At 40.2% G+C, this 13,085-nt stretch overlaps 1 protein-coding gene across 3 annotated transcripts in view; it reads left to right on the top strand.

The window, feature by feature from the left end:
• Positions 1–13,085, top strand: part of LOC310952802 (neuropilin-2-like) — a 109,188-nt gene that overhangs the window by 29,483 nt on the left and 66,620 nt on the right. For all 3 annotated transcript variants that reach the window (XM_083921515.1, XM_083921513.1, XM_083921514.1), the window contains exons 3-4: positions 903–1,084; positions 9,924–10,151. In XM_083921515.1, the coding sequence (XP_083777641.1) occupies positions 903–1,084; positions 9,924–10,151 (410 nt within the window). The remainder of the gene's footprint in view (positions 1–902; positions 1,085–9,923; positions 10,152–13,085) is intronic.

Genomic DNA, 13,085 nt, shown 5'->3' with positions numbered 1-13,085 from the left:
TGACCTGCTCAATAAAAAAAAGACATCTAAATTTCACTTTTTACACTAAGTGACCTTTAAAAAACTTTGGAAATAAAAAGTACAACATGACTTAAATGAGTTGTGCGAGATTAAGAGTGAGTTTCTCTTGAATTTCTTAAATTCAGCACACATTTGACACCCCTGTTTCTTTATGCAAGCTGAAAGGGAGCACATTAATTCACATTTAAACTACTTTTGTTTGTATTCTAATACACTTATAATCCATAAAATGGGGCTCTATAGACCATTGGGCCATGAGCATTTGGAGTATATAATCACTAGATTACAGTGCAGCTTTTGAATTCTAAACAGGTTTCTCCTTCTATTTTGCTTCATGCAGGTGGTTCTTTTCCTCCTCCGCCATCTGTGAACTGCCATTGTCTTAGTTTTGCTGCATTCATTTGAATTGTAATGACACCCATGCTTCTGCTGAATGTAACCATGCTTTCAGAAGTCCCTCTAGCCACTGATAGATGCAAACAATTTGCTCATTACTCCCGTTTTCTAGCCAAATCCAATGTGATGCCTGCCAGATGAAAAAACTAATAAAGAAAAAAAAACTAATAACATCAGAGACAAAGCAGCTTGGAAGGCTTTAACAATTTCCTCTTCCTCAAATTAAAGTCTCGTCTCCGTCTTCCAGAAAACACCTCATCAGTACATTAATTAAATGTCTGTACATCAAGCATGTACAGTAGTAGATATTTAGCACTGTATGTTATTAATGCTCCTGTGGTATTGCATTTCTATGAAAGTGGGATTTGTGTTCATTATTTACACAAGCTGCAAATCTCAGGACAGTAATAAGATTGCGTTAATAGCATATACATGTATGTATGTAGGAGATATGGTATTTAATAGTACATGTTTGTTCTCTGCAGGTATGACTACGTAGAGATCCATGATGGGAACTCGGAGACGGCTGACCTACTGGCGAAGCACTGCAGCAACATTGCCCCTGCACCTATCATATCATCAGGGCCTTCACTCCACATCAAGTTCGTATCAGACTACGCCCACCAGGGGGCAGGCTTCTCATTGCGCTACGAAATCTTCAAAACCGGTAAGTGGATGCTACTGTTTTTAAATTCGATCAATAACTTTATCAAAATAAAGTAATATAAGGATTCACAGTCAGTGAAGAGAAAAAAGGAAAAAACACCCAACTTGAATGGCAGCCTCAAGGAACAACCCCATCACCCCATATACATGCATACAAAAATACATATACATGCACATTTCCATTCTGTCTGCTTGTACCCTATAACCTCTCCCAAGATTTTGCACCTTTAAAGTGCACCTCCATGTTTTAAAGTATGTTAAAATACTCTGATATGGTTCATATTTTGTTTCCACTATAAAAGTAAAACGCAAAAATGACAAAACTTTGAAAGTCCTCATTTAGAAATTTTGGATCTGTCCCCAAGCCTCACTTACCTCTGCTGCCATAGTTACATTATGAAATGCTCCTGCCCAAAGTTGACAGGATTGGTGTCCTTATGTTTGTGGAGTATAAAACCTCGTCAGTTTAAATTCGGAATTTAGAGAAGTCACAGGAGCACGGCAGAAATTCTCAGTTATGGCGTTGACTGTTCGTTTCGCTCAAGATATGTCACCATATAGACATGTTAACAAGGATTTTCATCGAAGGGGGTATTTAATGCCAGCCAGAAAAATTGTCAGTCCAAATTAGTAAGGCCTGGTGGCACAAGATATTTTTCCTCTATCAGACATAGTTCTGGTGAATCTGGTAGAGGTTGTCAGAGCCAACCTTCAAGGTTTTTGAATACCACCTTCCGAAAAGACATTGCTATGGGACAGTCCCACAGAGCATGGATAAATGTGTGCATTTCTTTGTTTTATTTCCAACATTTATTGTCCTAGGGTTAAGCCAATTTAAATGGTTCCAGGGGTGTAAAACATCTATGAGCAACTGCTGTTGTTTATATGCTAGTTTTTTTCACATGTACTTGAAATACCATTAGTATTGATACAGACACTAAAATAGTAGCAGGGTGGGAAACACATGGGCATAGATTATGCTTTGAAACTTTGAGTCAAATCCCAAATCCCCTATCGATACTTAATTCCGTATTGTATATCATACGTGAAATTTGTGTAAAATCAGGAGTGCCTGTCAGATTTTAAATAGTGGTGCAGCTTGGGTTTTGAAATTTTACTCATTATTGAGCCAATACAACATTGGAATATGTAGACAAATAAACAGAATATATGCAGAATATTGCCATTGTTTCATACTTTTTATTGGATACTATAGGCAGACACTGGAGAGTGGACAGAAATTAAGGAAAATAAATTGGGTATGACATGCAACAAAGGTCCCAGGTCAGAGATTCAAATGAAATGGGGAATGTGATTACATGGTTAAACCCCAGGGCTGCAGGATGCCCAATACTCTACCTAAAGTCTATTTGAGAATCCCAAGACTCAAAGGGGGACATTAGCCCTGTAAATAAATAAATAAATAACTCAAGAAGGATTTCACCTTTACAAATAGGTTATTAGTAACCGTATTACATGCTACTCATAAAGAACTCAACATGCTTCATTAGGTGACCAAGTCTCGTTTATCTCCTTGGTGCCGAGGGAGACGGAGAGAAAGAGATGAGAGACACAGCAGAGGACCCTTGAGAGCCCTTTAGACTGTCCAGGCGAGACATCTCTCCTCTTCATGGCACTTTGTGTGTGTGTATATATGTGTGTGTGTGCCTGACATGGCTCCCCTTCACGCTGCCATGGGTCAGCCAAAGCGAGACCAATTGAGATCAAGGGCAAGTGAGACAGAGGGGCACATAGTGTCGGCCCCACAGCCATCTTGTCCCGTTCCCCCTGAAAGCATTCCACACATGCCCGCTTAATTGAGTCCTGAGCCCTGTTCCCCTGAGACACACACACACACACACACACACACACGCACAGAGGGCTGAGGTTACTAACACAACACGTGTGGTTGTCGGTGTTTCTCACTTGCTGGCCCAAGCCTGTTGGGATTTTGTGTGTGTGTGTGTGTGTGTGTGTGTGTGTGTGCCTGCGTGCGTGTGTGTGTGTGTCTTGTGCCTGACACAGTCCACCTGATGGACTTAAAAACAACAAGGGTGTCAGTGTTCACACCCTAGCACCGTAGGGAGAGAAGGACAGAGAGACACAAACAGAGAGAGGTCTGTGAAAATATAAATTGTTTCTGGGTCTATGACATTCTAAAACAAACCTAACAAAAAGCATTATTGAAATCGTGAAAAATGTTGTGCAACATTTTTAGGAAAAGGTTTGAAAAGGTTTTGCAAATCCAAGAATCTAAGGACCCAAAGAAAAGCATTGAGTCCTATTAAAACATGAAAATAGTCATTATTGGAGTTTAATTAATTTGACATTACCTGTCATTTAAAACACCAGTCTTAAATTATTTATCAGAATAACGCAGGTATTGGCAGGATGTTTCACACAAGCGGTAACCTCCGGGACTGAAAAATTAAGGTGGCAGTTCCTCAAATGGCCACTTGAGGCTGACGTGAGTGAAAAGTTAAAATGTCCAACTTTAAAGCAGAAATATACATGTTTACAGCCTAAAACAAAGATGGGTGCTGGTCTCTATAGTTAGTTTTGCTATTTGTATCAACTGTACTAGGGGTGATTTTTTTTCATGACTTACCGGTTTAAAATAGACTAAGAAAGAGACAAATTATGTTGAGGCTTAAAGTTATGCATTATAAAGGGAGTGGCTGCTTTGAGTGACTGGTTAGTAAACTGTTGGCCTTATTCAGCCCACCTCAGCTCCATCCACACTCCCGCTCTTTGCCCATTTTTAAATTAGGCACTGCCAAGAACGGCTCTTAAGAAACCATATGGGTGAAGTCACAGAGACTACGTCCATACTTTAAACAGTCTATGATTACACATCACTGTAATACATTTGTTTCACTGAAACCAACACCATGCTCCGAAAGAACAACATGCAGCTTTAACCCATGAAGTCCATCAGTTTGAAACTGGAAACGTATAGCGGTGTCCCGTGTTAAAACCTGACATTTTGTTGACCAATCCATTCACTCTTCACTTCCGCTATACGCTATAGGCTATAGGCTATAGGCTATAGGGCTTTGTCACTCTGATGTAAACAAATGTCATTGTGGGGCATTTGCTGAAACTACTGATTCTGTTTTTGTTGTTATTTAGAGGGAATCTTACCCAGGTTACCACCAACTACATACACACACAAAATCTCTGTTTGTAAGGACAGCTGCTTTGATCTATAAGTCATACATAAGCATATACTAGACTTTCTGTAGTTTCTTTTTGTGCTTGTGGATATTTTTGCATCCAGCCTTCCCTGGCAGTAATAAGGCAGCCATTTGGGACATTCAAGCTGTTATACATACTGCTAACAAGATCTTGTTATTGTGGAAGGTGCAGCAGAACGTCTGGTTACGTGGGTGACTAGATGTTGTGTATCAGGGTGTATGTAAGTGTGTGTGTGTGTGTGTGTGTGTGTGTGTGTTATACATACTGCATAACCTCACTGTCGATTGTCTAAATATGTATGTGTAAGTGCTAGCCCTGCACATTCTGTTCAACCTAAAAGGAATAAAAAAAAGTCTCCTCTTTTCTGTATTTCATCTGTTCATATCGTCTCACTACTATAAAATATAGTTGGGGAACAAGGATACAGGCACTTGTAGAGAAGTGAATTTTTTTAATCAGACTTGAAAACAAAATTTCATAATGCCGCTCTTTGTTTTTTTATCTTATAGAAAATTGGAAATGATCAGTGTTTCTTTTTAAAATTTAAAATTAAAAAATGTCTAAAGAATTTAATGGTGTAGTTATTCAATTACGGTATATAATCACTTCATGGGACTCTGGGACCTTTCTCCTTATTTTTCTCTCAAATCTCTGTTACTGGAAGCATCTTCTGATTCTAAGAAGGCCTTGTTTACTGGAGTGAGAGCATTTCCTTGTGACAGAAAGTAAACGTTTGCATCTAAAATGTGTGAAAATTCAGATCTCTGCCAGAATCCCTTACAGCTACTGGAGAGAGTTTTGGAGTAATGAGAAGATTTGTGTGTGTTTGTTGGAAGAGTCCACCACTCTCTGTGTGCCCTGATTACTGGACCCCTCAAAGGTGAACAGTAAAATCAGTCTGGGAACCAACGCATATACAGTAACAGATTTCTTTCATGAAAACACAAAAGCATGCATTTGTTTTCTCTCAATTTTGCAGTCACATCTGCAGAGGACATGATGCACTGATACAAACATACACACCGACAAAGGCTCATGCTAATAACAGATATCAAAATGAAGGGCTTGGACAAACACAAAAAAAAACTTTGAACACAAAAACACATACACATACCACACTTGTTTTTGTTTACAGCTCTGTTACTATGGATACTCTAGTAAAATCCCAGCCAATAGGAACAAAGCCACTAGAATGTGGCAACCAATCAAATTGGACTGTCTAGGCAGTGTGCCCCCAGCTGTATTGTGACCCAGAACTCTCCAGACACACACGCACACGCACACACACACATATGAATGCAGTGCACTCATGCAGACTGGACGGTTATTTACAAATGCAGGGCAGCTTCTATGTCTGCACGCAAATGTTAACTCACTTACTCACACACATTATCTATTTTTGTCACTTAAGAGGACGTGTCAGAGACTTGCATTCATTCTCTTATCTACCCCACAACCACTGCATGCCCCAATCACTTAACCTAACCTTAATTTTAACAGTTTACCTTGTGAGGACTAGTTTTTGACTGAAATAAGAAGTGAGTCCCCAAAGTGCAACTGTGTGAACTGATCTCTGTATAACACAAACACACACGCACACACACACACATACACACACACACTCCTCAGGCAGTGTAGTATGGAAGCTTTTGTGACAATCCTTTCCAATAACTGCTGTTGTTTACATTCTAGCAAATACCTTTAGGCACTTCCTCTCTGCCTCTGTCCGACTACCCATCAAGCCAGTTTATTACACCGTCGAACCAATCAGATTGTGCGCTCCTCCTTCCTCTGGCTTTCATTAAGAAAAGTGGATCCAGATCCAACCCAGTGAGGAGCAAAAGGTGCTCTGTGGTAGGGCTAATGTAACAAACAGACTTTGCCTAAATTGCTGTTTAAAGGATATTTTTCACACTTACTGATGGAGATTTTATAACGGGAATAATGCGACAGATAATTTTGCTGATGTTCTGTTTAAAGGTTTGTTTATGAATATTAGAATAAACCAGACAGTGTTTTGAGTAATGGCAGACTGAGCATTCCAAAGATGTCAAACTTAAGAATAAATCTGAAAATATTTCCCTGATCTACATCATTAAAGTAATGCTGGGTTGGAGCTTCTAGCAAATTGCATTGACACAGCTAGGGGGTTAGTTGTCTTGTGACAGTTTGATTTCATGTCAGCGGTAATTTGAATAGGGAGTTTATTGTGGAGGGAAATCCCTGCTGTGATTCAGTGACAGAGGCTGAAACGTAATGTTAGAGGAGTTTCAGCACCACAAGCCTCCAACTGAAATGACACTGAGGTGGAATCTAACCACATGTGGAAAAACCAAGCTGTGGTTGAGCTGTGAAAGTGTGTAGGTTAAGTCCTGTGTATGTGTACTACAGTAATGTGTGTGTGTGTGTGTGTGTGTGTGTGTGTGTGTGTGTGTGTGTGTGTGTGTGTGTGTGTGTGTGTGTGTGTGTGTGTGTGTGTGTGTGTGTTGTGTGTGTGTTTGTGTGTGTGTGTGTGTGTGTGTGTGTGTGTGTGTGTGTGTGTGTGTGTGTGTGTGTGTGTGTGTGTGTGTGTGTGTGTGTGTGTTAGAATCCAGGGGAGGGAAGGAGGAAATAGTTGTGGGTTTGATCCGCCTAATAGCCCATTGGCATAAAAGACGTTTGAATAAAAGTAGAGAGTTTGAATCAAAGTAAGCGTCTGCATACCAACTTACCAGACACACACACACATAATCACACACATACACATCCCCATACACACCCACACACACACACACACACACACACACACACACACACACACACACACACACACACACACACACACACACACACACACACACACACACACACACACACACACACACACACACACACACTCTGACAGACCTTTTCCTGTCTCCCCGAGATCAGTGAGCCATAAGCACCAGCGCCAAATCTACCCAGCAACACACACACACACACACACACACACACACACACACACACAGACACACACACACACTTCCTCTAACCTTACCCCATAGTGAAGCATGTGTTTTTTTCACACTCATCCAATTCAAACAGATGGGAAGTGAAGAGAAAAGAATAGGAAATGAGACAGTTGGAGGGAAAAGGATGGTGGAGCTGTGGAAGATGAAAAGATGCATGGGACAATGGTAAAAAAAAAGAACAGCAGGAGAGAAGAGGGTAAGAAAGATTAGAAAGGAAAAAGGAAAGAAGTGGGGGAATAACAATTTTTTAAAAAAGAAAGGAGAAATGAATGAGGAGAGAAGTAAAGTGGGACAAAATTCATAGAAGACAGACACAAAAACATATACAGAGACTCCAAGCAGTTTTGAGTATTTTGAAGAAAATATGAATGGGACAGACCGTAGAAAGACAGGAGGAAGGAGGGCACAATTGTTTTTGCAATGTTCACGAACATGAAGTAATGAGAAGGGAATAAACTTGCTGTCGGCAACAGAACTGGTCAGGCGTTCACATTACACATGGTCATAGTCACGCAGACCCGCAATATCCAGCGACTGGCTCTGCAGGGGGCCAAGAAGCTTAGGGAACCCTGTGAGAAACAGTGTGTGTCTGAGTGCGAGTGTGTGTTTGCTTGTATTTGAGATCATTGCATGAGGTCACGATAACAAGCAAAGCAGAATGGGAAGTTGGACAGAAAAACAGACAAACAGGAATACATCAAGACAAACAGACAATCTCCGCCGAACTAAAAATAGATGGTTGCGTTGGAAAATGGATGATCACATAGATGTATGGGAGGCATTCATACAGTATAGATTTACAAGCAGCCTAATATGGTGAAAATGTATTTAGTGTATTTCAGTTTCTGCAAGTGTAACCATACCATAAATCAAATGACAGATTGTGCAGTGCAGTAAGTCCCTAGACCGCCACCGTGCATGACCAGTGAAATTCCAGAATAAACTTAAGCGTTTTTTTAAATGAAGATAAAAGAAAAGGAAGAGAGAAAACCGGACAATAATGTCAATATTCATGGTTATGCCTACAAAGGTTTTGATTGTAAATGTCACACACTAACAAAAAAATGCAGTGACTCACACAGACCTATGCAGATCTTCCTCTGACAGCATCTTCTAGTCTGCTTACTGACTAACTGAGTCCATACGCAACCTCGTGTAGCAACCTATTCTCAATGGAGGTCTGTGGCAAAACTAGCTATTTCAGTTGTGGACTAAATTCACTATTGACAGCAATCAAATCCCACTACAGTACATACTGCTGTATTGATTATAATCGATGCACAGCTGTTCAGTCAGACACACTGATGAAAAATGAGACTTAAACATGTCTGGTGTAGGCCGGTTGCTAAAGAGAACTGTACATGGACACACTCGTATGTGTTTGAATTCATGCAAGAATACACACACTGGCTCTTAATGTGTTCTTACTCACTTTCTCTTCATTTACTCATTCAAGCACGCAAGCACAATAGCAGACACCCAAACAGACTGGAGACAAATGGGTTACCATAAGAGGCTTAGACAGTGTGTGTGTGTGTGTGTGTGTGTGTGTGTGTGTGTGTGTGTGTGTGTGTGTGTGTGTGTGTGTGTGTGTGTGTGTGTGTGTGTGTGTGCGTCTGTCTGGGTGTTTGGTTATACATGCTGGACTGGAATAATGGTCCAGTTGGTACAGCCACATCCACTTCATAACATGTGTGTGTGAGAGAGTATTAACATTAGTAGAATTACAGTCAGAAATGAAGAGCCCCAGATTACCCCGGGATCTGCATGTTGATGATATCTAAAGCTTCTCATAGTTGTTAGACCATCCAACCGTGATACCGTCAGCAGATTCTACATCTGTCTTCCTTACGCTTATTTTTCTGTTTACATCTTTTGCTCGTACATATTTACATTTTTCTCTCTCCTAGCTCACTTTCAATTTCCCACTGGTTTTCTTCTACTCTTTCTCTGTTGTTATTTATTTTCTTCTGTCTTTATTTAATTCTTCAACCTCCTTCCTCACATCCCTCTTGAGGTTGAGGTTTTCCCCCACATTTTCCCAGGAGCTGGTAGGGTATGTGTCTTTGGAGACACAAACAAATGTTTGCCAAACAATTCAACTCAATTTCGATACGCTTTGCTGCCGAAAAAGATGCAATTCTTAAAATCAGGAAGACAATGAACACTTGCTCTGTGCGCGTGTGTGTTTTTGGGCTCTCTGGCACTCAGTTGGTGTTGTTCTCTCACTCGTACTGTGCTGTATCTTTGTCTTTACTACATCACAAGGTTACTGTTTTACCACTTTAAATGCCTTCTCTGTTTTTATCAGCTCCATATCCTACAGGGCCATTTTGAAGTTGTATCACTCTTTGGATAGATTTTAAAACACAAGATTGACATCTAGATAAAACTACCGTAAGACTTCAGCAGCCCTAACTATGCGCTAAATCACATTGGCTCTCACATAAACAGACTTTGTCTTATTTGGTCAATTAAGATGAGATAGCTGGGAATTATTACATTGTGAGGCACGCATTCAGTTTAAAAGCACCTTCCTCTAAAAATAAATAAGTTTTAAGTACAATCACAGTCTATATCTGTTGTTAAACTGCTATAATTATCTGATGTAGGCCTCTTAATATACATTTTGTGTCTTTGTGTTCATCCCAGGTTCCGACTGTTCCCGTAACTTCACCAGTCCCACGGGTCTCATTGAGTCTCCGGGCTTCCCTGACAAATACCCCCACAACCTGGAGTGCTCCTTCATCATCATTGTCCCCCCCAGCATGGATGTGACCCTCACCTTCCTCACCTTTGACCTGGAGAACGACCCCCTGCCGGGCGGAGAGGGAGACTGCAAGTACGACTGGCTGGAAGTGTGGGACGGGCTGCCAGGAGGTGAGACATTGATGTGTTTTTGGATTATGATCATTGTTTGCCTGCCACAATAATGCCATTGGTGACAATGTTTTTTGCTGGACGGAGCCGTTCAATAGTAATTCAGCCATCCCCCGAGTCAATACACAGAACAAAGTTAAAATGGTGCGCATTCTGCCCTGCCTACATCATTATTGACTGAGGAGTAGCAACTATTTTAGTAGCTTTGCGTTGGTAGATGAAAGCTAAGCTTGCAGGCAGGATGTTGGCACCTACTGTGGAGAAACAACATCATGTTTCAAGGGGAAAATAAAATAGGTGTTGCTGAGAGGAGGGAGAAAAGAGGTAAGGTGAGAGTAGGAACATAAGAGGACTAGGATATTTCTGCTCTAGCTGCTAGAAAGACTGGAAGAGTTTAGAAGAACAAATCTAAGGCACAAAGGTTTTGGATCTAGTTTCAAAAGATGGAAGAGGTAGAGAGAAAAAGAAGAGCAATGGAAGGGCAGGGAAAGGTCCTTCATGAAGGAGAATTTGAGATGAATAAATGAGTGCAAGAAGATTTCTGGTCTGCCTTCAGGAGTAGGACTGGGAGAAAAGATATAGGAGGATTTGAAGGGAGTTCAGCAGGTTGGAATGGAAGAGAAAGGAAGATTTATCTTGGAAAATAAATCTTTTTTTGTAGTAGTTTAAACTATCTTAGTTCTGATCACACAACAATACATTACAAATAATATGTTATTTGTAGTTTGTTGTGTGATACTTATTTCCATGCTGCTTTTAGGTTTACAAATTGAACAATTTGACTTGAGACTTTTTTAATTGATTAATTCCCACATCGTGTAAGGTACTTAGAACATACACAGCAAAGACTGAATAGAATTAGTAGCAAACAAAGGTGCTTTTCTAAGGAATAACTTTACTGTGAATTGAACCTGTGGGGGGAAGAAAAGTCAAAGGGATGGTACCAAGAAATGATGGCGGTTAAAGGAAAATAGAAAAACGCCACAGCATCTTTAATCTTTTTTATGGGATTAAATGTTAAGTTGAGAGATTACACAAAGTAGTAAGTAAAACAAATGAAGATGACCAGAAAGTCAAGAAGAGAGGGAGGGAAGGGAAAGAGAGGACGAAAGGCTTCAACTCTGAGTGATGGAGAGAGAGAAGGATAGTGAAAGGAAAGGAAGCAAAGTGAAATGAAGTGGGAGGAGGTTGAAATGGAAGGAAATATACAGGAGGAGATTCAGAGGTGAAGGACTTAGTTTCAACCTTTGCAGCAGGGCAGAGTCCTAAGTAGGAAGAGAGGGCAAGAAAAAAAGACAAACAGGGAAAGAGCACGACCATGTTTGTTTCTTATAAGGTTCAAATATGTTGGAGGAAGGGAGGGGTGGTTGAAAGACAAAGAGCTAGACTTAAATATATATTTATTCAAAGGAAAGGTTAGGGATAGCCCGATGAGTAAGTAAGCAAATAAAAAAACTGGAATGTGAAGTGGTTGTGTTGAGAGCTCGACCGCCGCGGGATTTGTGAGACCAATACAGATGCCGATTTTAGACAGGAACATTTCATTAAATACCACTATGCTTTCTTAAACAAACAGCTTTGTTAAAGGATATTTAATATTATTATGCATTATATATAGAATATAATGCATTGTCAGTCGAATCTAGAAATAAACAATAAATCAAAATGAGAAAATTTCATCTGGGGCCAGTCATACACTCCCATACTCTCATTCCCATACATCCAAAAGGGAGGTCAGTTATGCACATACCACATTATGATGCACATTATGTGTGTGTGTGTGTGTGTGTGTGTGTGTGTGTGTGTGTGTGCGTGTGTGCATGTGTGTGTGCGTGTGCGTGTGTGTGTGTGTGTGTTACCACATACTGTATCTGTTTGCAGGGGTCAGGAAAGGGACAAATGGGCCTTCTGTCCAGTTTATATGCTGCTGAAATTGAATTCATAAACACAGAGAAAGAAAGGGAAATGAGACCAGTTTTGCCTGTAAGCCAGAAATATTAAATATTAAATCATCCAACAACAAAAAATGACATTTATTGGGCCAGAATTTTATGTAAACATGGGTCATTTATTTATAGAAATCGTCTTGGTGGATTTGAGATTCTCTTCTCTTCTCTTCTCATCTCTTCTCTTCTCTTCTCTTCTCTTCTCTTCTCTTCTCTTCTCTTCTCTTCTCTTCTCTTCTCTTTTCCTCTCTTGTCTTTTTTCTCTTTTCTTTTCTTCTCTTCTCTTCTCTCCTCACCACAATCAAGAAAAGAGTTATTACCATTATTTGATCTAGAGCGGTATTTCAAATATCCACCCATTCTGCAAGGGAAGGAAAAAAAAATCAATATCTCCGATCGATTGACGGCTATTTTCTTCGTCTTCCTCCTCCACAAGCCTCCTTCTGTGTGTGCAAAGTATCTGCGTGTGTGAGAGAAAGGAGTCAAGGAGTAGTGGGATGAATCTTCTATCTGTGCTCCCACCCCTTCACAAATACACACACCCCAGGGCTCTAAATCACACTCATCTGTTGACATATACAAGTTGTGGTATTAGAGGACAGTAGAAGAACCACTTAGATCCCTACATTTTCACATACACACACACACACACAAACACACACACACAGACTATATATATATAGTACACATTGTAAAAGCCTGTTGAATTGATAGATGAAGTGAGGAGAGGTGATGACATGAGAGGGTGGAGTGATGAGCAGATGTCAGTGAAGGAGGAGTGTGAGAGATAATGGAAAAAAGGAAAATGAAATGTAAGTAGCAAAGGATAGAGAAGGACAAATGTGAGGAAAAAGGGATTGATAAAGGAACGAAAAATGAATAAATGGTCATGACACCTGGATTAGTGAGATCATTGTAACTTCTTATGTAATCAGCATATCATGAGTCACTCAGATAGACCAGATAAACCAAATTATGACAAATATAA

This window comes from Echiichthys vipera (assembly GCF_963691815.1).
Source record: "Echiichthys vipera genome assembly, chromosome: 10".
Taxonomy (NCBI): domain Eukaryota; kingdom Metazoa; phylum Chordata; class Actinopteri; order Perciformes; family Trachinidae; genus Echiichthys; species Echiichthys vipera.
Note: the sequence above shows the minus strand (reverse complement) of the source record. Positions and strands in the feature narration are given on the sequence as shown.